General features: G+C 39.4%; 1 protein-coding gene across 1 annotated transcript; it reads right to left on the bottom strand.

The window, feature by feature from the left end:
• Nucleotides 1-6,444: 6,444 nt before the first annotated feature.
• LOC119726951 (homeobox protein cut-like 1) lies at nt 6,445-25,164 on the bottom strand. Its single transcript, XM_038198794.1, has 14 exons — nt 25,146-25,164; nt 24,511-24,637; nt 20,789-20,926; nt 20,110-20,233; nt 19,478-19,554; nt 19,290-19,356; nt 18,679-18,832; nt 17,575-17,640; nt 16,900-17,028; nt 14,919-15,144; nt 13,544-14,098; nt 12,529-13,275; nt 11,458-12,090; nt 6,445-10,392 (listed from the first exon to the last, which is right to left on the bottom strand). The coding sequence occupies exons 4-14, from the start codon at nt 20,181-20,183 to the stop codon at nt 9,560-9,562; spliced, it is 3,561 nt and encodes a 1,186-aa protein (XP_038054722.1). The 5' UTR covers nt 20,184-20,233; nt 20,789-20,926; nt 24,511-24,637; nt 25,146-25,164; the 3' UTR covers nt 6,445-9,559.
• Nucleotides 25,165-26,242: the final 1,078 nt, after the last annotated feature.

Raw genomic sequence — 26,242 nt, 5'->3', positions numbered from 1 at the left:
TGTAGGATTATCACATAGAAGAAGGCTATCATTCGGGCTATCTTATTGGATAAGACCAGTCGGCCCTGCAAGCATGTCAAAGAAATGAAAGAATGCTATCATATATGTAATCTGATTGGACAAGGCCCAGCAGCATTGCAAGAATCAGTCAGAGTGCATTCCAATCAGACTTGATATAACTAGTTTGTCTTACAATACTCACACAGGTTGTCATCTGATGAATTCTGAACCTGCCCTTTTATCTTTCAATGTTTAAATTTATACTCGACGTCTCTATTATTCTACAACCAACCATCACACCTTCATATCCATGAAAATGTATGGTAGACCACCAACGCACGTACAAGGCAAGATAAACCTCTTGCTTTGATACAGTGTTCCAGATTTGAGAAGTTTGAAATCTGCCTTTGTCATTTCCTATTCACAAGTGAAATGTTATTTTATAATTGACATTAATTGCTATGGTTAATTTTAGTATTCTTATAAAGCTTTCATATTTGTATATCCAAATGCATCAATACCAGTTTGGAGGACAAAAAGTGGACATCTGCTTTTCTGCTGTCAGAACAGCAGAAAAACAGACTGAGCGTTTTCAAAGGTTCCATTTTTCTGCTTTTTGCCTTTCTGCTACCAGAAAAGCAGAATTTACATTTTAATAAAAACTAGAACGGCGAAGCCGCCATGGCTCGCTGTCCAAGGCAGGAAGGGAGGCTGAAGGTAGGGTTGAGGATGGGCATGATGGAAGGGGATCAGGATTCTTGTTGATGTGCCTGGGTGTAGGGGTCAGTTTTTAAATGTCAACATAAAAAGTCAACAGATTACCTAATAAATACATGTGTATATAGGTTAGCCGTCACTGTATTATGGGGGAGTTTTCCATTGTTAGGGTAATTAGGACCCAGTTGTGGATTTTTGCAGCCCCAACAGTGTCTTCTGCTCCCCATACTTGTATTACCATGGGAAAACTCTTGTGTAGTCACCACAAATGCAGAACAAGAATGGGTATACATGTACATGTAGACACAGCACCATCACCACCTTCCCCCAAACCTTACCCCATCCCAAAACCTTACCCCATCCCCAACCCGCCCCCTCCCCCTCCCCCACCCAACCCCCTACCCACACCCATTCCATCCTCCCCTAATCATCCCCACCCTATCACCAACACATCCAAACCCCACCCAAACTCCAATCCCCATCTCCTTCCCCCTCCCCTGACCCGTACCCTCCCCTACCCCCCTACACCCACCTACCCTATCTTCCCCTATCTGTCCTTACCCACCCCTACACATCCCCACCCTAACCCTTACTCGATTTCCAATATCCCGCCCACCCCATTCCCCCACCCATACATCCCCAACCTGACCCCATGCAACCCCTACTCTGATCCCTATATACTGCCCCCTCCCCTTATCCAACCCCTACAACAACCCATCCCTACACATCCCCAACCCAACCCCTACTCCGATCCTATATCTCGCCCCCTGCCCAACCCCCTCCAAACCCAACCCCTACATCCATGCCCATCCTCTCCCTACCTGTCTCCCCCTACCTGTCTCTCCCTACCTGTTCCCACCCCACCCCTACAAATCCCCACCCCACCCAAACCCAGTATTCCAACCCCTCTCCCCACCTCAACCCGCCCCGCCCCACCCATCCTAGCTCCCCTACTCATCCTACTCACACAAACCCTAACTCCAACCCTATCCCCCACCCCACCCCACCCTCCCCTACCCCATCCCTACTCTAACCCCATCAACTAAAAGATCAAACCAGAAGCTCATGCACATCCCCAAAATGCATAGTGTACATGTACATGTTATACCGGTATACACACATGTACATGTTATACCAGTGTACATGTACATGTAACAATTAAAAACTTTAACATTTCCTTGAATTAAAGTTCCTCAATAAAATCATAAAATTTACTGCAATGATATGAACCTAACTGAAGTTATAGGCCTAGAGATGATACCTGACAACTGCATTTAATTTTTTCTCCCAAGTTATAAGCTAGAACCAAAAACTTCAACATTTTTATCTGAACGCGGACGGCCGGCCGGACGGACGGGCGGACGGGCGCCCGGACAGACGGACGGAAATTGGTATTACATAGGCTCGCATCTGCTTCGCAGCTCGCCAAAAATTCTGATTTTCTGCTTTTCTGCTTTCTGCTATCTGAAATGCAGGTTTTACTTTTTCCTCCTTTGTTTGCAACCGAAAAGTGGACCTCTATTTTTCCCTTGTGCAAGGAGCAGAAAATCAGATGGAATGTTTTCAACATTTTTATTTTCTGCTATTTAAAGTCAAATTTAGTCATTTTTGGTTGCACTTCAGGGTGCTGGACAGTTTGTACATACCATGTTGAGAGTCGCCTTGTCAAAGGGGCTGAGATTCATATATTTACGCTGCTTCTCTTTCCTGCTGAATGAGTTGAATGGGTCGAGGCGTTGCTCATACTGAGTTGAGTAACGACTCTCGGTATCATCAGGCCCAGTAGAACCCTATATACAATGCACATACAACGTTCAAATAACATTCATTTTTGTACTTGCATACAGTGCAATACAGGGATGACCCATGTTTGTCTCCCTACTTGATGTACTTTGGAAAAATACAACACGAGTATGACCACAACAAGACTATTATACAGGGTGGATAAAAAAAAAGAAACCGAAATATTATTGATAATTGGAGCAGAAGTATGGCACATGTGAATCAAAGGGAGATATCTTCTGTTAGGTTTGAATCTCCTCTTTAAAATGACACCCCGGTCATGTCATTACATTCACGATTGACTGAGCAGTGACCAACTTTATGAAAGGGTCTATTTAGTGACTTGCGCCACTTTTCATGGTGAAATCGCTTTTTTTCCCCACCTGCCTTGATTAGCAACCATAACCTTTCACTCTGTCACAAATGACACAACAAAACCCACAATTGAAAAGTGGCGCAAGTCTCTAAAATAGACCCTTTCAAAATTGGTCACTGCTCAGTCAACCGTGAATGTAATGACATGATCAGGGTGTCATTTTAAAGAGGAGATTCAACCCTAATAGAGGACATCTCCCTTTGATTCACATGTGCCCTACTTCTGTTCCAATTAGCAATAATATGTCGGTTTCATTTTTTTTATCCATCCTGTATACAAGAACACTCCATCATGAGGCTTTACTCATGCCCAAGTCCCAATGTCAGGTTAAACAATCCCTCCAATTGTTTGGTTTGTGCCATAGAAAAAGCCACTACCTTGCTCTTTTTATAGCTTTGCAAGAATCGAATCTTCTCATACAGCTTGATGTTATCCGTACGTAGTTTGTCAGTTTCCTCTTTCAGTATGTTCACCTGTTGCTGGTGCTGTCGATTTTCCTGTAGGGAAAAAAAAAACCTTCATTTTAAAATCATGCATTAAACACTTACTTGCCACAAAAAAAAGGAAAAATATGTACAAAAACTGAAGAGATTAGTATGTACAGAATATTTATTTGATCCATACCTGTTAACTTGTTGATATGTCCGGTGGTGATGTTTTAAGTAGTTTTCTTGAACCAATATGAACAGAGTTCTTTGACTTTAAAAAACCTCAAAGTTTGCCACTTTGTTTTGGCCACTCTTTCAACGTCTGCCCAAATAATTAGACCCATAAATCAAACTCAAGTGAGATTCAGGGCATCATTTTATGCGGGTTAATCATAACTCACTGCTTCTAGTTCTTGATTGCGTAGTCGGAATCGTTCCCTCTGACTAGATACAATAGGTAGCAGGGACTCTGCAGCACCCTGGTTGTTGTCTGACACGGACTTGCCTGAAACAAGAGGGTAAATCAAACCACGGATGGATCAACCATTGATCAACTGTCCATGGCATCATGGTGGATGGTTATCATACAGAATCACAACAGTCACTAAGTTGCCCACAGGTGTGCTCACAGAGTTACCAAGTTAGCATTCATAATATAAACAGAATGCCATCAGTGTCAGTTCATACTCTGCATGAATTACATTTTGGAATGTCAACAATTGTAATTTATTTTTGACATCTGACATAATACAAATTTGTTCAGCTCTAAACTATGCATTATTATGCATAAAATATATAACAGGATTTACTTTCATGGTATTGTTGAGGTGATTGCTACTGATCCAAGTTCAAGTTGGATTAATCCTTTTAATCCTCTACCTTGAATACCTCATTCTACAATGCATGTCATGGGATCCTGCACTTGGGATATCCCGGACTATGTGGATTATGTGGAATCTAGCTGGAGCTGTTTTCGTGTACAATGGTATATAATACATGTACATAGATGGACTGAAACGATGAAGAGAAATGTCGACTTACACTTACCTAATGGCACTGTTTCTCTGACTGCCTCTGCAGCAAAGCCTGCCTCAGTGCTTGACGGGGTTGCTTGACCCTAACAAAAACAACATATCATATTAATAACAATCTGGAAAGAAATCCCAATGTCGCATACCGGTATATTCAACAGTTCTGCTGAAGTTTTGACACTTTTCTGTAAAATTTTAGGCACTTCATCCACACTATCGAAAATGTGTGTGTTTGAGAACCACTTTCCACAAGCAAGAATCAAACAAGGCATACGCACAAGTATGGTCTACATGTACATGAAACCCCCAGCTCTGGTCAGGACAAGAGGTCTGTTTAAATCCAGGTAGAAAATTGTTGAAGTATGGCTGACCTACATGCAAACCCTAGGTCTGCTCAGGGTGACCCATGTTGATTTTAACATGGGTAAGCAAATTATTCTTTGTCTGGACATTTGTGTATGTGTCTTTGACTCTGGATCCATATCTGCCCCTGTATGACAAGATAATGGCAAGACTTCATACTGACCTCACCCTCCCCTCTGACATACATAGTAGACAGTGTGTTGACACTCAGTAGGTCCTTCTCCAATTTGCTGATCAACTGTCTTTGTTCATCTGAGGTTCGGACCAGTTCAGTGTGTTGGGCTTGCAGCTCACTGTAATGCTCTGTGATAGAAAACATGAACGACACATCCGGAATAAATCACAGTCATTAATGGACTTAGACCTTTGTCGGTTCGGAACGTTGAACCTGAAATAGGCAGGGAGGATGGATTTAAAATTCATAATTTACTGGCAATAGCTCCGTTATATGACTTCTAGAACTTTCCATAGGAAAAGATGTCAAATTCTTCATCCATCATTTCAAGTTCAAAATAATGACACTTTATATTTTAAGCCAAAATCCTGGACTATTTAAAAACGAAAAAGAAAAGAAAAACTTTATACAGGTTTTAAAGCAGCATTTATCAAATCAGCTTTCACTTTTTTTGTGTAAAGTGATTGGTCAAGCCTTGGTGAAGTGTCCGAGCAGCTTGCCCATTACTGTATACCTCTGAAGACTAAGCCAAATTGAATGCTGCTCAGGGAATTTTCTTAAATTTTCTTAAATGGGGAGTCAGGTTGGCGTAGCGGTACTTTCCTCGCCTTCCACCGCTGTGACCCGGGTTCGAATCCCGCCTGGGCCAATATGTGGATTGGGTTTTCAGTCCCTACCTGATTCCGTGGGTTTTCCCCAGAATATTCTCCTGGGCTTTTCCTCCCACGTCTAAAACTGTACCTTCTTCTCATTGTCTTCTCTCCACAGGTTTCTTCAGGCTTGCGAGCTACAGTGCATAGGGCGCTTTTGAGGAATCCTTGGTTTCATTACCAAAAATGATTAATAATAATAATAATAATAAATTGAATGCAGACATTATTTGAGTTATGTACACATAATGAGCACGATTGCATGCTCCTTAATGCTTTTGAATGTTTGTTTTACTAAATAAATGTATATTGCTGCTAATCATACAATTTTGTGCCAATCTGAATGACACTGCATGAATGTTAATGCTAATTTGATGTATTCACTCAGGAAAACCTAGATTTAATACCTACCTTTGTCATAAAAAGCAATTTTCATCCTTGGACTGTAGATGATTCTACAATTGAGGTGTCCTTGAGGAGCGAATCATTTCCTATTTTAAAAAGTTGAATTCCCTCTGATTTATGTACTTTGCATGCCAAAGTGAAAATTACGGAATTTAACTGACAAGTTATCATTATTTCAACAATAAACAATTTCTGCAATACGGAATTCATTGATACCATTTTCTGAAAAAAAAAAAAAAAATTCAATAACATGTCAATGATAACTTACTAGGGAAATGCAGATTTCAAAGATAACATAGCAAAGACAATTCAAAGATAACGGCAACTTGGATTGTCATATACGCTTCCATATGTATGTCATGAATGTAGTGCAAAACACCCCCCCCCCCCAAAAAAAAATCAAAGCAATGAAAGATATCAATATTATCATTTGTAGCTAAGGTTTTCTTTTTATAAACAAGCAAATATTCCGTTCAGACATGACACAAATAAACACATGCACTTACACTGAAAGGTATTCAATGGTAGTTGTACAATTTTTAATAAATACTGGGGAAGAATGGGAACATGTACAAGTGAATTGTGGGAAGACAGGGTACAAAAAGTGAACCGCCTTGTTCTTCCCAAGACAACAATATCAAGAATAGGTCCTAAAAATGCTGTCGACTAGAGAGTATATGAGACAATATAAAATGCTTTAGTTCTGAATGCTTACCATGCAGCAACAGATACATGTATAATATAAGTAGGATTGACTGGTTCTGGCAAGATAGAAACATCTGTAATTCTCTTTGTAATGAAAAACTGTGTTGCGATATCACAGGAGTACAAAACTGTATGTACAATACATGCATGATAAATAGTGACTAACACTTCTACAGGGATCGCATTTCATATAGTTTGCTATAGTCCTCATATTTACAAAGTTTTAAAGTGTTCCAACAATCAACAATTAAAGGATTAAGATAATTAACAAAAGATACACGTAAAACTACAGACTTGGTTCAGCTATAGGAGTATACATGCATAAAAGTCTAACTGTTATCAACTTGATCAACTACTGTTTCTTGAACTGATTGTCAAAATTAACTGGGTGATATGGAAAAAGGAATACAATCAAAATGCAAAAACAGTGATTTTCGCTGTTTGACATAGTTAGTCCAGCCTGCTGGACCCTAATAAAGGATCTTGTAAAATAATTCTAAATACAAGTGATGTTGCAAAAAACTTGCACTATCTAAATTAACAGAACATCTTCAAATGTTTAAATAAAACATGGTTGTTTTCCGATATCTGATGGCAAACATGATTATTATAATCATCATACATTTATCTTTTTTTTTAATCTATGACTCACTAAAAAATCAATGACAAAATATTCTTTGATAATAATCCAAAATACAATGTATGTTACTCTTCATGTTACTTTTCCCAAACATACTTTTGAATAACTTATGCATATGGCCCATAAAATTGCCGGCAAATTACCCCTCCCCCCACAAAACAAAAGTTTACAGTAATGAACCTCATTTTTCCAAGCCACATACATTGTAAATGTATTTCAAGCATTTTTTTTTTTAGAAACTAATTGACTTTTTCCCTTCAAATACATGCAGGTAATCTTTTACCTTGTAATATATGATACAATTACAATTATAAAAATGCTTCAAAACTCCTGCCAATAACAGGAAAGAAAGAGCCAGTTATTTTGTCCAGGTCTGTGCCCAGTCTCTTCCTCACATCCCCGACCTCTTCTTGAGAGAAAACCAGCCAGGACATTGCAGTGAGTCCCATTTCAATTTGGCAATTAATTCCAATGGTATCATAAAGCTAAAAGTCTATCTCTTTGAAAGACATTAATTAAAAGTTGGGCGCTTCTGTGAAGTAAAAACAATAAAATAATACTGTAGTTTTCAATGTTTGTTGGTAAATACATGTATGTAATACATACTCATTATTGCACTATAGGGTGGGCCTTAATAAAAATAGCAAACTTTGGTCCTGCCTTTGAAACATACATGTACATGTAAAACTCAAACAATATTTTAAAAGGGAAACCGAAACAGCAAACAAAGTCAGATACAACAGTTTACATAATACTTGGACAGAGAAGATTATTTTTATGGTAACAAAAAGAAATTGAGTTTTGCTCTTTAAATAAATATTAGGAGAATAAGTGCCAAATACTGAAAGCGTGTGTGGGACTATGACAAGTGTTTTAAGGTAGATTATAGAAAGTAGAAAAACACAACATTTCAGTTAAATGCATTTGCTTGCTTACAGTTCACATGTCAAATCTGTAATGATTACTCCTCTACGAAGTTTGGCCAACACAAAATAAAGCCCTAATACCACTATCCTTCACTGATTCCATAAAAAATCTACAAAAAAACCCCATATTTCAAGGTGCGGCACAGGGCCCAGGGTCTTTGAGCTCCCCTAGCCATCTTGGGGACTTATTCATTTTCATTGAAGATTAGCAGCACATGTTTATGAATACTATTTCATAAAAACTAACACTGCCTATGCGGTACACAGCTACATATCATGTCAACAAACCATAAATAATATTGCTTGATTAACATACAATGTACTTGCTAAGAGTCACTAAGATTCCAGTCATAACCAACATATTCTAATTGCATTTTTGATTGTAACCTAAAAGTGTAATGTCATTAAATTAGCAACATTGTGTGTTTAACAGCAGACACACTCACAGCACGAAAGAGACAACACAAAAGACATCTCTTTAGATGTCAATGGTTGGATCATGACCTCAAGATGACCGAGTGAACCATGCTATGGACTTCATACATCAATGTATGTGCATCTGGTACTTCAGAGGTAACAATGCAACATCAGTATTAATGACAGATAAATAAACACCACATGTGTAGTGCCACCCATGCTCAGGTACATTCCTTCCATGCTAAAACACATCACTCACACGTACAGACAAGTAAGCGTACATGACGTGCCCATCCTTGGCTCAGGTGACTAGGCCACCCAATACCCATTTACAGTTCCTACTAAGCACCGTCGATATATCGATATTACTCGATTATACTATATTTATTTTGATATCAATATTGCCGATTTTTTTAATCATATCGAAATATCGAAATTTTCGATTTTGTGAGGAATGATATCGAAAATATCAAAAGTGCGTCAGATTATCGTCAAATAAATCTCCCGTTTGTGCTTTTACTTTGTGTTTAACATTTGCCGTACATAATGAAACAAAACTCGGCGGCAACTTGTGCTTGTGAATCAAAATAAAAACATCTTGAAATGCCAAGCGGCGTCGCTTTGTGCTCTGCATTCGCTGGAATTTGCGGTCTCCCCCAACGTAAAACCGCAAAAGAAACCGCTCGTTCTGGATAAACTGTCAGTGCTGAGATTTGTTTTAAAAAGTTTGAGCAATATGCTCCAGAGAAAGCCGTGGAAAATTGGGGACTTAACACTGTTTTTTTTTTTTTTAATCAGAGTGTCATCTTTATGGTCTTCAACTTTTTCACAGGATAATCGATATATCAGATATTCCCGATATTGGATTTTCGATATATCGATTATTGAAAATTCTAATATCGACGGTGCTTAGTTCCTACATGGTGTACATAGACGTAGGAAGATTAGAATTCCCACTCATCTCCAGACCCATCCCGCACCCCACTCTCTAACTTCTGTAGGATACTATAAGCATCCTTCTCACTCAACTTGTTCTCAGCCACACTCATTCCTCTAGTATCCCCCGTCGGTTCACGTTCTCGTCTACTTGCTTTTTTCCCCTGTCTACCAGCTCTTGGCTCTCTGTGTTGGCCAGGTGAAGTCTTGCCATTCCTCACTGCCTCATGATCAGAGGATTCGGAGCTAGCCTGGTGGCCATCCTCTCTTTGGATCTGCATTGTTTTAGCGCAGGCATCCTGATGTGATGGTGAATCTACTTTACTATGACTACTAGTTAGATCAGGTGTGCCTTCCAAGCTACTTGTCTCTATTAACTGTCCATCAGTGGTTTCTAAAACCACTGCATCACCGTTGACAACTTTCGGTGAGGTTGAAGGCGATGGATTACCCTCATCATGAGGGTGAACAGGTGAAGATGAGGATTCCATCTGCGTAGTTGTTTCTGCGCCATACATCATGGCATGTGTAGCTGTCAGACCATCAGGACCAATGATATTCCCATCTGCTGTCTGAATCATGAAGTTAGCAGCATCCTCTACCAGTGTGTGACCTCGTTTGAGTCGTGACCGATGGTTATGAAACCAGTTGATGACTGTTGAGACAGGTAGCCGCAGATCAGAGGCAATGAGTTCAATGGCACTCTGTGATGGGTAGGGTTCATTGTTATAGGATATCAGGAGAGCTTCTTTGTCTTCAGGGGAGAGTAGAATACGAGGTTTCTTCATTGGTGTACCGGCCACACTCACCTCCCTCGGATCGACAAAGCTGAAGCGTTTGGCTGTGATTAAAACAAAAATTTACGTTCATTGTGAGCATTATAAAGACTCATCTACTCATAACTGATCCTTGATAGGTATCTCATACTAGGCTTGTGCACTATTGGATTTTGGGAGTCCACGTTATACCGTCATACATTATTTTGGTTTTCTGTATTACAGTGTTCTGAAAATTAAAGGTCGGTGCGCCGTCAAAAAGCGGAGGGGGGGGGGGCGCTATATGTTAGGGGCGCTATTCAAAGTCAAACATTTCTTTATGTTAGGGGGCGCTATTTGCAGATGAACATGTAGTTTATGTTTGGATAACAGCTTTTAGGCCATTTCTAACACAGTAACACTAACAGTTAAGTACAATACTGGCTCAGCATCATCTTTTTTTAATACATCAGTGACCAGGGACTCTGAGGTACTTTGGCCTTGAGACTTTTGATCTGATGGATTGCTACAATGGGCAGGCTTGTCAGTTTGACAAGTGTTGCATGTTATTGCCTTTGGCAGAGTTTCTGGCCAAAATATACCCTGGAGGGTAAGGGTAGTCCCACTTGTTTGCCTTTTGTTATTATTTTTTCCTTTTTTTTTTAAAGCATGGCGGGCAACTTTTTAAGCATGGCAGCAACTTTTTAAGCTTGGCCGGTGACTCGGAAAGCTTGGCGGGGCACCAGGTTATTTTTACAGGTTGGAGAACACTGGTATTACCAGGTATTTTTGGGCAGACTATCATGTCATCCCAATAATGCAAGACACATGGTAATAGGGAAACCACACACAGGCGGCGTAAACAGAACTGTAAAGGCCATACTGGATGGCTAGTAAGCAAAGGCATCGGTTTGAAGTCCATCTCCACAATGATATCAATATCTAGACACTGTGACAACAAAGAATTAAAACCACTATCCATATACTGCAAATCTGGTCAAAGAGATGGGCCAAATTACAAACACAACTTGTACAAGGCCAAGAAATGTATACGTTTGATCTTTTCTTTTTCCCACATAAAAACTGTTTTAGACAAGATCACTGCCCACTAAATGCCCTAGATTATTGATACATCTATGTTTATGACTTACGTCTTCTTATAGGTCGATAGTTCTTGACTTTCTCCACACCATCTTTATCCTGTAACCACAGATACATGCGTATGTATGGCTCTCTCCCCTTCATACTCAACTTTAACCACATCTTGGGTTTGGAGAGTAGATCACTGACTGAGCCTTGGGTCAATCCTAGAACAGCCTCCCCAAAGGCCTTCTGACCGACACCATGCTGCTGTAAGATTGCTTTGACTTGACGTGTGAGCTCAAACGTATCCAGGAACTCAATCATAGCAGCCTGTTCATGGACTGGTGGCAGCTCAGGGAAATGCTGAGGAGGTGAGGGGGTCTGTAGCTCTACATGAGGAGTGCTGGGTGCCTGAATGGGTGGGGTAGGAGTAGATGGAGCACTGCATGGTGTAGGAGTGCCTGGGGTACTTGCAGGTGCATTTGTGTTAGAGCCAACAGGTGTAGTCAGATTCAGGGGACTAGCAGGTTGTTGCTGGCTTAGATATGAAGAAGCTTGGGTAGGAGTTGGTGTCTGGGTGTTATCTAGGTGAGGTTGGTTAGGAGTAGGAGGGCCTGGAGACATCTCAGATGCACTATGCTGATCGGAGGTATCTGTGCCTGTTGATGGTGGTCGTTGCTGCTCCATCCAGAACCCAGATGCTGCAGAACAAGTACAATAAGTAAAGTACAAGAATGTTTTATCAGTTTGCATGTAGCTCATTCCCACAATTTTTTTCCAGCACAACGGATGAAAGCAAATCTACAACTTACATACATGTGTAAGTTAATAACTACACAAGCATGGAAAAAAAATGAATTTCACTGAGTAACATGAAGATGATCAACTTTCATCGCTAGTATTGAGGGAGGTATTCTAACACTAAGAAATGGAACTTGAATATTCTATTTTTGTCTCGAAAAATCAAAGAATGTAACAGTCATGAAAACATTTTTTACCCTAGAAGTTCATGAAAGAATTGGGACTGTTTTCTATGTATATCAAACACAAGTACAGCATCCAATTGAACCCCCAAAATGTCTATCACTAAAAATTGGAGAAACACAGAAAACCATCAGAAGAAATGAAATCCAACCAACCTTTCCTGACAGATTCTTTCAAAGAAGTCAAGCCATCTGGATCTTCAAGCCACAGTCTCATCCTAATGAATGGCTCTCTTCCCTTGACCGTCAACTTGTCCCATCGTTTAGGCTTGGACAGAATATCACTCACACTTCCTTGAGACAACCCAATGACATGGTATCCAAAGACCCTCTGTGGGATATTGCCACGAGCTAGACGCTCACGGACTTGTCGAGCTATCTCCAGAGTGTCTAGGTCTCGGTTGAACTCGCACTGTTGGACAGTCAGCGCTGCCATAGTGCGGCGAGGCATGCGTGGGTTGATGGACATAAAGGTGGATTTGATATCTCCGGTATCATCCCGGGATGATGATCCCTCGTCAGCACTCTCTGAGGATACTCCATTTGCGCATGGTTCCTCTAGGATCTGATTAGTGGGAGTGAGAGCACAGCTTGAGCTTTTCGTACGTTCAACTTTCATATTGTGGCCGTTATGTCGAGGGTTACTGCTACCACCTCCCCGGCTATAATTGTTACTTGGTGGTGTCTTCTGTCGGTGGAGGGAGTGAAGGTTTGGATTATCACACCTTCTATCACCAGGCCTGACCATCCCTGGACCTATGTTCTTACTCTCCATCTCTTGCTTAGCTAAAGCCAGAATGTTGTTAATGGCTTCCTCTGTGGAGGTTTTTATGGAGGGACTTGAGATGTCACCACCATCCCCGCTGGCAGTACTACTCGGAGGTGTAGCCATTATTTCTTTGCCTGAAATTTAAAGAAAATTTGCAATTTTTAAAAACCTTTTAAGTCTAAATATAATAACCTTACAAATGACTGAAAATAAAAACACTCAATAATCAGTAAAGTACAAGGTGAATGATGCTACAAGATTTATGTATACAAATCCAGCACTTATGTCATACAGTTGTTAGAGTAACAATATAAGAGGGTTTAAAAGGAGAGGCAACAAATTCATCGTTTTCGACTTTTTAAGTTAAATAATCAAAATTCACAACTAGAATTAGTTGCTCACCTTTCTTGTGAGAGGACAGTATCTTGAGTTGTTCCACATATTGCCTGTCTGAAAGAAACTGAACCATCTTGAGAAATGGTTCTCTTCCTTTTAGGGTCAACTTATCCCATGTCTTAGTCCTGGAGAGAATGTCACTAACAGATCCCTGGCTCAAACCAAGAATATGCTCTCCAAATATTCGCTGACCAATGTTATGCTCAGTCAGGACTTCCTTGACGCGTCTGGCAATCTGAATCGTGTCAAGCCATTCATGGTTAGTAACAGCAGGGTTAACCTGCGTATCAGATTTGGGGGTGCGTGGTCGATTGGGTGTATGTGGTCGATGCTGCTGTTGTTGATGGTGATGATGTAGCATATGTAGATGCTGCAGTGAGGATGCTGCAGCACTATTGAGTGATGGTGGGATGACAATAATTGGCTGGATGATCTGAGAGCCACTAGGGGTCTGCTGCTGGGCCTGCTGCTGAGCATACATCACCTGCTGGCTGTAGGCAGCCGCAACCTCTTGACCAATAAGAGATGCAAACGCCTGCGCTTGGGATATCCCCCCGGGACCTGCAGTTGCAAAGAAGAGAGGCAAAATGCATTGTGGGGTGGTTGCTCACTTGGACCAGTTCCTTCACATTGGATGAGTCTGACTTTGGCCACAAATTAGCAAAGTACAACAGACTACCACAAATACTTCAATCAATGGACTTTCCACTCCAAGATGTTTTCAGTGCTTCCAATTTGCATGCATGTTAATAACTCTTTACTCATTTTCTGTGTAAGCCTTGGTCTTGTACATGTAACACATGTTGAACAAAGACAGAATCGGGATCTACTGTTCATGCTTCTTACATAGGACAACTATAGACATGACACAACACACTCCAAATGCATTTTGCCCCTTACCTCTTGCTGCAGGCACTACCCTACACACTGCCCTCATGTGGCAACATACGCAAGGGCTACTTAATCATGTGCTTTCAGTTAACTTTACCTTCTACGCACAAAAAAATGTTCAAATACTATTTACTCATTTGAACAAATTCTTATAGAAATTGATGAATAAAGCAGACTGTTTTCACAGAATGAAAAGAAAATATGAGCCCCAAAAACCAAAGATTGAAGAAGCTAGAAAAACACAGCAATGAAGTACATTTTGTGAAATACAAATTGTGCTCATATGAGATAGAAATGTGAGTAAAACATGCCAACTTTAAAGACTCTCATGGCCAATTGTATTGTCAGATATATGCCCTGAAAAACAAAGGATTGATTGTAAGTGCTTTGGAGACTCCTTGTTTATTACTGACTGTCAATCGTTTCAGTATTGCTATTTTGGACTGCCGTGTACAGGTTTTTACAGTAAAAAGAAAAGATTTGTACTCACTGTTTATTTCAGACTTGGTAACTTTCAGTGTTGTGTTCTCTGACTGTAAGGCTCGGTTCTTCTCCAACAGCAGCATCTCCAGTGACTTGGGTGTAGCTGTACCACCGTCAGTTTGCTCACCACTCTCAGACACATCACTGCCATGGGTGCTGAACTCAATAGACTTGAGCACACTGAGTTCTCGCTTGATCTCATCATAGTCACTCCGACTACGCATCTGTTCCTCCTGAGGGAAGATATCAACAGTCATCCAACAGTAAGACAATGACATCATGATTACCAGTCACTCAGTGCTAACAATTAATAATTCAATAATCATAGAGAGTGAACATTGATAACTCATTCTCTGGTAAGGATGTCCAATGGCATATCAGCCCAATTCAGAAGTGTAGCTCATTACTGCTCAATGTTACATATTGAGAGCTGACATACCGACGAATAAGCGAAAACCCTGTTTCGAGTAATTCGCGTTTAAAGTTTGAAATTTTTCTGGGCGTCGTATTTTCACCCGTAATGTTAATGATAATAACCCTTTTGGTGTATATTCGAATTAAAATAGGAAACGTAGTATCCATCAGGTTACTTATTTAATCATAGAAGTTGTGTGAAATGTTTTTATTTGATTGTAAACATATTTGTCAGTTTGTCAAATTACACAATCACCAATAGCCGGTTGTTCTTCACACTGTTTGCATGATTTTCGTCAGTTTGTCGGATTACAACATTTCAAGCACGCGCTGTATACAGTGCGCGCGCGAAACTGAGTTTTGATCGACAAACTGACGAATAGCATACAAACAGTGTGAAGAACAATCAGCTATGGAAGATTTTGTAGTTTGACAAACTGACGAATACAATCAAATACGATCAAATAAAAACATATTACAGCATTGTACATGTAGCGTGCAATATTATTTTGATCATAATAGATAAGCAAAAAATGAATTGAGTCTTAAAAAGTCACCTTTCACATGACATTTTGACAACCACAGTAGCACATCATTTGTTGGTACTTTGAAAGCACACCTTACATTAGACGGTTACCAGCAAATTTTCGTATTCGTCACTATGTCAAATTCTGTATTTGTTATTATGATTGATTCGCCGTAGAAGGGGCTCTGAATCTCAGAATCCAGGCAAGAATTAAGAATTTTGGCATAAATACTTGAAAGAGCAACCTTTACAAACCACAAAAATAACAAAATCTGAAATTCGCAAAAAATGGTCGATTTGCCGGTTTGTCAGCTCTGCAACGATATTACTGATCACCTCGGTTACATGTACTTTACTGATATTGCTGTTCATCTAAATTGACAGAAACAGATAATCAAAACACACATTATTTTCCCCCATCGCGTTCTATTTCTGTTGCTGCTTCAATTGTATTTTACAGTGGCACCCTGTGTTTTTGTTTCACAAACACTCACCAAACCACGTCCAATGGCAACAAAATCATTGGGGAATAAACCAGTAAATGAAAGCTACTTGACTTATTTGTTCACGCAACAGCGAAGTGGGTACCAGCGTGTTCATATCAATGCACACTCTGGTTCCCTTGCTGTTCCATGCTAACAATGAAATTTACAGAACAATTTGGCCGACCGTTAACGCAAGGAATCCAGGAAATTTTATAGTAAATAAACAACAAAATGTGAAATTAGAACACTTGAAATACAAGTTCTGCCTTTTCCTGTTAATCATTGATTTTGCAAAGTGTCCGTCCCAAATCATATTTTGCCCATCCAAAACACGATGGTTGGCTCAGTAGACAAAACACCATGTCAAGTTTCATGTTTACATATATTGTTCATGATCAGGAATCCATGAAGAAATATAAAGGTGGTAAAAAATTTAGCAGGGCGGCAAAACGTATACAGGGCGGGGTAATATTTCAGCAGGGTGGCCCACCTGCCTAGAACTCATTGTGGAGAACACTGAAGCCTTCTTTTGTGGCTTGTGTATACTTGGTCATCACACTCACCAATTTCTGTATTGTAGCATTCTTTTGGCTGACTTGTTCTTCTAACTTGTGAATCTGGCTGGTTGATCCATCTCTCAGCTTAGTGTTAGTGGCTTGTAATCTCTGAACATCCTCAACAAGTTGTGAAATCTGGAACAATCATTGTCAACACAAATCTTCAAAATAATACCTGGAAAATGTTTGCCCAAAAATTAAGGTTTCAGCGTGATCAAGAATTGATTAGTGTTATCTCCATAATTCCTTTCTGCACTTTCATTTACCTAAATTAAACGTGTGCAAATGTGTCATGTATGAATGCCAACTTCAGCACATATATTTGAATGTTACAGTAAAGACATCATAATAAACTTGTCAGTATGAATGTGATTAAGGGATGAGCTTTGTCATAACATACCGGTACACAATCATCTATTACCGAAAGGATTGGTTGTCAAGGTTCAAAACCATTTGGCTTCCTTTTGATGAAGTGTATTATAAAGACTTCTTTAGTTTGGGGAACTGTTCAAGTCCCACCAATAGTGTTATATCCCTTATAGACACATCTTGGCAGTCATCAAGAGACAGTTTTTGTGGTCATCATGACATGACAGTAAGGCCTTGTAATACATTCATTGATATCTTCAGAGCTATCCACCCATGCTCTGTTCTCATAGCACTATCCAAGGTTGGACATACCTCCTTTTCTTTTGCAGATAGCTCCACCTCCAGACTTGACCTTGTCAAAATATCAATGGCCTGCTCCTAAATGTAACAAGAAATAACGGCAGCAGTGAATTTTAGAACTGGCTTGAGTCCTTTAACCCTAATTCCCTACTGAGTTTCAATAAGAACAGTACTAAGTCTGAGAAAATTCATCACTGACTCTGCTTCACATTATGCTTCAGAAGCAAATCCGCCAAAATGTACCACCAATCCACCACTGCTATGTACATGTAAGTGGATTTTGATGGACTTGGTACTCATGGCTTGCTTACCAAAATCCCCCCAAATGGGGGGATGGATTTTGATGGAGTTGGGAAGGTTAGGGTTAATCAACGATTGAGGCTTGTACAACCCAAAGCATGACTATATGCCATCCTGATTGGTGTAAATTACTCTTCCATGCAAACATGACTTCTCGTGTGTCATTTCTACACATTAAGACCAATGCAGTTAGTCTTGTGGTCATTTGTGGTAATCTGACAAAGCATTTGGTCATTTGCAGTTATCTTACTGAGCATGTGTGACTATGAGAGAATGCCTTAAAGGGAATGTACATCATTGGCTTTTGCTGTAATTTTCAGAAATGAACTATTTGAGGGGTTAGTATAATAGATCAAATATTGTTACACTGACATGTTTGAAGTTTTGTGTTCGAAAATGCTGGAAAAACCAAGAAAAACAAAAATGTTCAAGTAGTCTGGTTCCTTGACTCCACTAAAGATAAAATGGATCAATTTATAGATGCCAGAAAATTGTAAGGTAAGGGAACCAGTCTAGCTGGCCTGCACCCGTTCATGAACATGTAACCAATAGCAAACAAAATTTGGACTGAAAAAAGTGTAAAGTTGGAGCAGTAGTTGAAAAATAGTTAGGTTTTTCGAACGATGGTCGGCTGACCACCGTTGGAAATGTATACAAAAATACCATTTTCTTGAAAATGACTTCACACCAGATGCCATGATTTTACAGGATGCTTTAGACTGTCATTTACCAACATCCTAGTATGGTATTTCGTAAAAACTTGGTAGTTTTATTTTTCGATGTTTGCAAATGTTGTATATTCCCTTTAATCCTCACCACACTAGGAGCTTTCTGCATCTGTTCAGCTTGCTGTAGTGCCTGTGTAGCTGATGCTAGCTGTGCTCGTAATGTTTCCAGTTCCTTCTCACTAGCAGACTGTCTCTGGTTGGTCCGCTCCAAGTCTGTCATCAGCATGTCAACTTCATCAGATCTGATAGAATACAAAGGGTCGGATTCAATATTCCACAATGCCAAGCATTATATAGGTCAATTACATGTACTTCAAACCGTCACAACTTATACATTCTTAGACACTCTTGTAAAGACGTTTTCCTGTAACAAAAGCTATATGAATGATCATGCTTCCTACATCAAAATTGCCCAGCAGATAATCCCATTCACTCCTTGTGAATCCCAGCAGTCAACAAAAGGCCATTCATTCAATGCATACATGTACATAACCTCCTGATAAGTATCATGATGTATCGTGACCTCAGAATTATGCTTCATGTCTTATCATGACAAATGTGGTATCACTTTACTCCTTGCTGCTGGGGTCTGTAGGATTTACCAGGAATCATATTTTATGAGGTGGTGCATGTTTTGGATATGTACATGTTGTAGGTTGCTTTTTAAAAAATATTTTTATCATCCAATTTCCTACTTACTTTGCTGCAGCTTGCTCCTCAAATTTTGCCCTTAGATCAAACAGTTCAGACTGGCTAGCATCCAAAGCTGAAAGGCAATACAAATTTCAAATGACATTAGTTTAAAACTGTTCAGAATTTATACTCTTAGAGAAATGCTCGTACACAAATTGTACATTTGTGGTGGCAATCAAGTACATCTCACTCACCATTTTGAAGTGTCTGTATTTTCAGTTCTGCCTCTCCAAGTTTGGTTGCCACTGTCAATTGCGTTTCTTTCAATTGTCTGTATAAATTAATGTCAAATCAACAAATATTGGGTTAGAGTAATTTTAGAACAAGCTTCAAATAATCTGCAAGAAGGGAAATGAAACTAAGACTGCAGACTATGCAGGAATGTTTCTATGACAGCCACAGTTTCCAGAGTTTTCATGTTGGATGCTATCCTTGGCACTACCTTGCCAGATGGAGTAATTCCTTACTCACTGGTTACATGTAGGCCATCATGCACTAGCTATTCAATGTATCATTAGATTCATTACAGGATTAGCATAACCATACATGTACATGTTCCGTACATTAGTGCTGCACATTAACCTTCAGGTTTGGTTCAGGTTTGGTTCAGAAGTTTTTAGCGATTCAAGTTCAGCAGCAAATGTCCAAGCATACTAAACCACAAAAAAAAAAACAGCCACACCACGTTGCTGATGCGTTATAGCACCAATAACAAAATTCGGGTGGGAAAAAGGATGCGGGCGGGGATGAGGAACTGGTGTATTTCTTTCCTTGGCCTTAAAATGGCATAGCCACAGCCCCCCTCCCCCCATTCACTAATTTGTACCTTTCCTTGTCTTGGAATTCCCTCTGTAATTCCTTCTCTTTCTCTCTAGCTCGACTCTGAGCGGCTGATTCCATGCGCTCCTCATACTCACGAAGCTTCTCTTTCAAGTTCTTGATTGTCACCTCTGAAATACATCAGTATCAAACAAGTTCAAACAAGTTTCAGGCCAAGTCAAGCTTCAGAAGTTTGGTATAGTGTGCAGGATGGAATGACCACTGGGCCTTTTCAAAAACACTCCAGAGCTGTAATGTTGAAAAAATGGATGGGAACTCTCTGATCAGATGAATGGGCAGGCTATTCATGAACCAAGAAGGCAGCTAGTGAGTGAATGCAGTTACAATCAGAGACAATGGAGCAAATTGGGGGATGTTCCAGTTGTTGTCTTCAGCTTGTGTCATAAAAAATTGAAGGCCATAATTTTTTTTAAGCTTGGTTTTGAATATCCGGTTTCCAAAACCCAAACTGAATAGTGAAATTCAAACCAAATTAAAAAAATCCAGATTTTAATCCCATCACTAGTGTGTACATGCCACTCTATAGGTTTGCAAACTAACAGTCAACCTAAACAATTTGATTCACTTTACAAATGATATTATCAAGCTAGCCTATCCAAACCAATTCCATGAAACATACATACATTTTGTATAATTTTTTTCCAAAGACTGATGGCATTGCTTACCTTGATTTTTAACCTCAGCAAACTCTAGATTATATTCCTCCAGTGTCTCTCTCAGCTTCTGGTTCTCAACCTCAAGGTCCTGAGCCTTTTGAGCCCGTTTCTGTAAGCTCAAACTGTGCTCCAGGACTGAGACAGGATCTAATAACAAATAATAAGAAGAATGCTTCAATTTGACACAGCGTCCTAATGGGAAGAATGATATCACAGAGCATGCAGAGTGGATGAACAGAAGATCATGTATCAGGAGGGGTAGGGAGCAGATCATGAGCCTTCTCAGCCAATGCTTTGTCACCGAACTGTGCTCCAGGATTGATAAATGATCTGGAAGGAGACAATGGTGTAAGTACAACTTGCATACTTACATGCTTTATCCAACACTAGCCAACTGTGGACACAATTGGGTTATTCAGATGGATGTCTGATTCATGTACCGGTATATACCCAGAAATGCATCAATTAATTATCTTTAACCCTAACCCCCCCAACTCCATCAAAATCCATCCCCCCATTTTGTGGATTTCGGGTGACAGTCCTGCAGGCCTGGTGTGACTAAATATTGATGGAGTATGATGGACTTGGGCCTGGAGACCTGAAGCAAAGCATGCATTGCAAGCAGTGTGATTGATGGATTTTGGCAGACTTGGTCCAGTACTTAGTAAAAAGTAGGAAGTTAGGGTTAAAAACTGCTTGAATCATGAACAAAACCAGCATAAACTCTCTTGAAGATCAACCTAGAGATTGACTGTTGCCTACCAGACACGTGTATGTATGCACACATTGCACCCTTTAATTCAACATAATTGATGATCTCTGCAGTCCACATGTACCATGTGTACACAGTGATTGAATACTCAGATGTCTATCCTCAAATCACTAAATAATGAATGCCATAGATCTTGAACTAGACCTCAGAGTCTTACATGTCTCGATGCAATCCGACCTTTGACCCTTCTTATTGGAAACACAATTTGTATGCGTCAAAGGGATATCCAGTCGACATGTACCGGTACATGTATGGGATGTATTGTAAGTAAATGGGAATCGTATACCGGTTATACAGCATATAGTCCAGTACAGCATATATTTTCCCCTGTTAGTAATTTCTTTAATTAGAAACACCCTCACAAGGATAATGGCTCATACACAATAGAATCACAAATCACAGGAACATCTTGACTTGAGCCCTTCAGATATGAGAAATACATGTAATCATGGTAATTGATTACCAGAGTAGCCCCCCCCCCCCCCCAGAAACGTTCACCTCGGCCCTTAGTTCGAATTCTGAAACGAGTACACATACATACCAGTACTACTACCGTACATGTACATGCAGTTTAATAGTTACACTCATTGATCCTAACCCTTCTCCATCTTGCCAAATCTCCCAAGCCGTCATTGGAGGATTTTTGAGGATTGAGGCTGTTTTTCTTTGAAGTGCAGTCAATTTTGGAAAATGCTTGTGTCTACCTTGCATTGTTCATGTTCAGCCATGCATATATATGTACATGTACACGTAGGCCCACATGTCATCCGCACTGCTTCAATGCCTCAAAAGTGAGTTGGAGTATTTTGGAACATTTAGCATTAGGCAGTATTCAATTTCTACTTGGAGGCCATTGCAAGGCAAATTTTAATTGCCTCGCTTTGTGGTTACAAAAAAGTTGAGGTGCTACATGTATACATAAAAGCCACAACACTTTACCGGTATTTCACAAACTTACAATATAAAGTCAACAAAGGCTTAGCTTTAAGGACAGGCAGCTGCATTGAGACACACCTTCATGCAACTGACATTGATTATATTTCCCAATAGATTCAATGTGTTTCCTTTCAAAGTGTTGTTTGGAAATTCTGTCTTATTGACTACACACTGAAGTTGAGAACAAAATCAATACGTGAATAATCGTCTCTTTGAACGGATCATTCTCTGCAAATTTCAACAGATGGTGGTTTTAAAAAGGCTATTATGACAGCTGCGGTGTTTTCAGTTAATTGAATTTTTAAATTAAAATACATGTAATTAAGATTATATCAATTACAGTATTTTCATGCATTTACATTTATGGATTTCTTTTTGTAATTGTTCAGTGTTGTTAAGTGCAGATGTAAACCTGTTTGTCAGTTGAAAACAATTGTATTTACGCCAACTGCATGGTAAGTACCGGTATGGGTAGTACGGATGTGATGCAAAACAAAAAATCAACATAAAATCTAACGACAACGTAATCAAATTCGCTAAACCTCATTGTGTTCCCTTCATTTGGTAGCAAAAAACAACAATCAAGAAGATTTGCTTGATCAATATGCTAATCACCCCAATTGATTATTTGTGATAATCAATCCATACAGCCTATATTCCCAAACCAATACAGTATGACAAAGCAAACATGGACACTGCTCACGGCTATTGATTATTTACCATGTTTACTCTATAAAATCTATACATGAACAGCAGCTACATGTACAACATACATGTACATTCACATTGTACCGGTATGTATGTAAATTGTACATTTATCAAAGCTGAGACTGAGAAAAAATATTGTGTTTACGGTAACACCCTGAAAATTATCCAGGGTAGGTAGCTAGGTGGGAATTTTTGTAATTTTGTTAACTCTTTCTGTGTTGTCTGTGGGTCTTTTATACTTACTTTGGGACTCCTTTAACAGTAGCCTATTCTGTTTAATTAACCTGTTTTATTGTTTAATGAACAAATAACACACAAAACCTTGCATAGGTAGGATATACGGTATATACTTAAAATTCTTGGCCAAATGCGGCAATACAAAGTTTGGAGGTTGGCATTTTGGCCTTTAAAAAATCCAGGTACATGTAGGTTGGGTTACCATAAACACACAATACATAGCATGTACATGTTCTACAATCCCCCCCCCCCCCCCCCCAGAGGACCGACACACAAAGGGAGAACAACAGATCCTTTCAGTCCTCGGGAGTTGGGTCTTTTGTTGGAAATGGTCCTCTGTAGTAAGTTTGTGTGCTTAGTCTCTAGATGGGAGAGTGTTATATTACAGTACAAAGGGAAACACAAAGCATTGTCCTCGAGAGTATAGTAAAACAAGAGTTTTTATTAAATTAATAGACCGATTTGCGGACTATATGTGTAAGCTGGTAAAAATACATGTACATTTTCAATTTTTCAAATCAGATATTCTCTAGACTCCAGAAAATATTACACACACGATTCAAACTTTCCTACAGTCCGCAAACCTATTCTTGTTGAGTATATTAAAAAAGTATGGATGCACAAAAAAGTCTTGAGAATATCAAAATTGCATTTGCATCTAAACCAAAACTTTCTTATGTACAAATTAAGACAAATCACAGTGACCAATACCGAGACACTTGGAATCAAGGACAGGCACAGCCCTGGCTTCTTTTGCTACACAAAATGATGCCCTTTAGCATTGAAACTGAAAGTACAAAACCTGTCTCTTCAGACTTCAGTGAAAAAAAGGCAAGTCCTTGGTATGCCACTTTAGATTCTGTAATGTTGCCAGTACATACATGTATGCATACAGTTCCTGTATTCCGCCATTCCAAGTTACAAATATTCCAGAAAGAGTTTGATAATTTTGAGTCTTGTTGTTAGGCTGCACACATCAGTCTGGTGAGTTTAGGCACAGATCCCATAATTGAGATACTTGAGCATATATCACATTATAATGAATTGTTGATATGGTGATAGTTTGGATAGGACTCACCTGGCAAGTCAATAAGTTTCTTGTAGACAGAAAGAAAGGAGGCCTCTGCTGCCTTGCTACGCTTGGATAGGGCATCAATCTCTGATTGGAACAGCTTCAGGAGGGGTGCCACTGACTTGCGGATATCCTACATGGATGTCAACAAATTCCATTTGCATTTACAATAATACAGAAGTATGTACTTTACTTATACACATACATGTTTCTGCACACAGCCGCTTCCAAACATCATAAAGTTACAGGTTCTGAAGAGGGTTCAAAATTATTATTACAATCACTTAGAGTACAAACATGGTTCTTTTTATTTAAGACTTCAAGTTTCCATCAAATTCAATTTATTACTGGAAATTCAACTTCATTTGCTATATTTCACACCTTGCCTTGTGTTCCGCATTGGAATCCCACCCAAGCCAACATACATGGATTGAGTTTTCAGTTCCTTCCTGCTTTGCCATGAATATCATTTTGGGGTTTCTTCCAACCTCTATAATCCAACATTTCTTTATTTTCTTCCCATTTAAAGCTTTTTTCAGGTAAGTACATGTACATTGCATTTTTGAGGAAGCAAAACAAAATTTGATAAACTGATAGATAATACCTACATGTAGGAGTAGGACTGAATATCAATGACTTACATCTGGAGTGTTTTTCTTGAACTCCCTACTCTGTTCCACCAGTCGTTTTCTTGATGTATCACTCTCATCCTGTCTGCTTGCTAACTCAGTAGCAGTTGTGTCTAGCTCCCTCTGTTGAAAGAAAAAAGAAAAACGAAATAAAACCTTCTGAAATAAAAAAGTTTAACCGTTAAGTTTTTTTCAATCGGTACTTACATTTTCTTTCAGCACAAATAAACAATTATATGTACACATTACAAAATCCACCCTACTCAACAATGCCCATACTGTACACTCTACAGAGAATAATATCCATGTATTGTACACACAAAAATTGCTAATTTCATTTTGAGTTTTCCATCTTTCCAAATCCTGAAATACAGATGCTGCCAACTTTTTGCTGAATTTTGCAGAAATATACCGGTATGTACAAATTGTACATTGTATGTTGCCGGTAAAGTGTTGATGGTAAAGTGTTCTGCAACGCTATCCATGCAAAGACTCTAGTGACCAAGTCTCAATTTCATTTGCCAATTAGACCTCCATCTAATATGTGTATCCAATTCCATCTGCAACATTTACTGAGGCACAAGAAGTCAAATTACCTGCTGCTTAGGCAGATAACAGACTTGTTAATTCCAATCACAACCAACTGAACCCCGGATAATTCAGCTAGGATTCACTCACTGATCTGATAAGGCCTGCTTGCTAGTATCACTGCTATTGAGAGAGGTCAACTTCTCAGCTGATAAATAAATCCTCTGAGAAAAAAGTTGTGTCCTTGATGTTTAATTTGATAATAGAACAGTGCTACATTACCTTCAAATAGGAGCAAAAAATACTATAATACAGAAATGTTTTACAGTAATGCAGTGCATTGTGGTATCCTATCCTGTAGTAGTATACCACTAGTGCATTTGGAGTTGTGGGCATTTACCCCAGCATCTTACAGGTACACTTGTCATGCTGCGCTTGTGGAGCCCTAAGACACAACAGTACAGTACCGGTATCTCAAATCAAATTTTAGACTTTCTTTGTATACCGTCAAGAAGCAAACAAAGTATGAAAAGGAAAATGTGTTTAAAATACTTTGGATAAAAGTTAAACAAGAGCATGTA

Source organism: Patiria miniata, unplaced genomic scaffold, assembly GCF_015706575.1.
Source record: "Patiria miniata isolate m_02_andy unplaced genomic scaffold, ASM1570657v1 HiC_scaffold_2, whole genome shotgun sequence".
NCBI classification, from domain to species: Eukaryota; Metazoa; Echinodermata; class Asteroidea; order Valvatida; family Asterinidae; genus Patiria; species Patiria miniata.
This window is presented reverse-complemented; position numbering and strand designations above follow the sequence as displayed.

Excerpts from the sequence above, each read along its gene's own strand:
- LOC119726951 (XM_038198794.1), bottom strand. The coding sequence starts at position 20,183 with ATGGAATCAGCCGCTCAGAGTCGAGCTAGAGAGAAAGAGAAGGAATTA. Across the intron at positions 13,276-13,543 it reads ACTGTCCTCTCACAAGAAAG|GCAAAGAAATAATGGCTACA; the intron begins GTGAGCAACTAA and ends TTTAAATTTCAG. Across the intron at positions 12,091-12,528 it reads GAAAGAATCTGTCAGGAAAG|CATCTGGGTTCTGGATGGAG; the intron begins GTTGGTTGGATT and ends CTTGTTCTGCAG.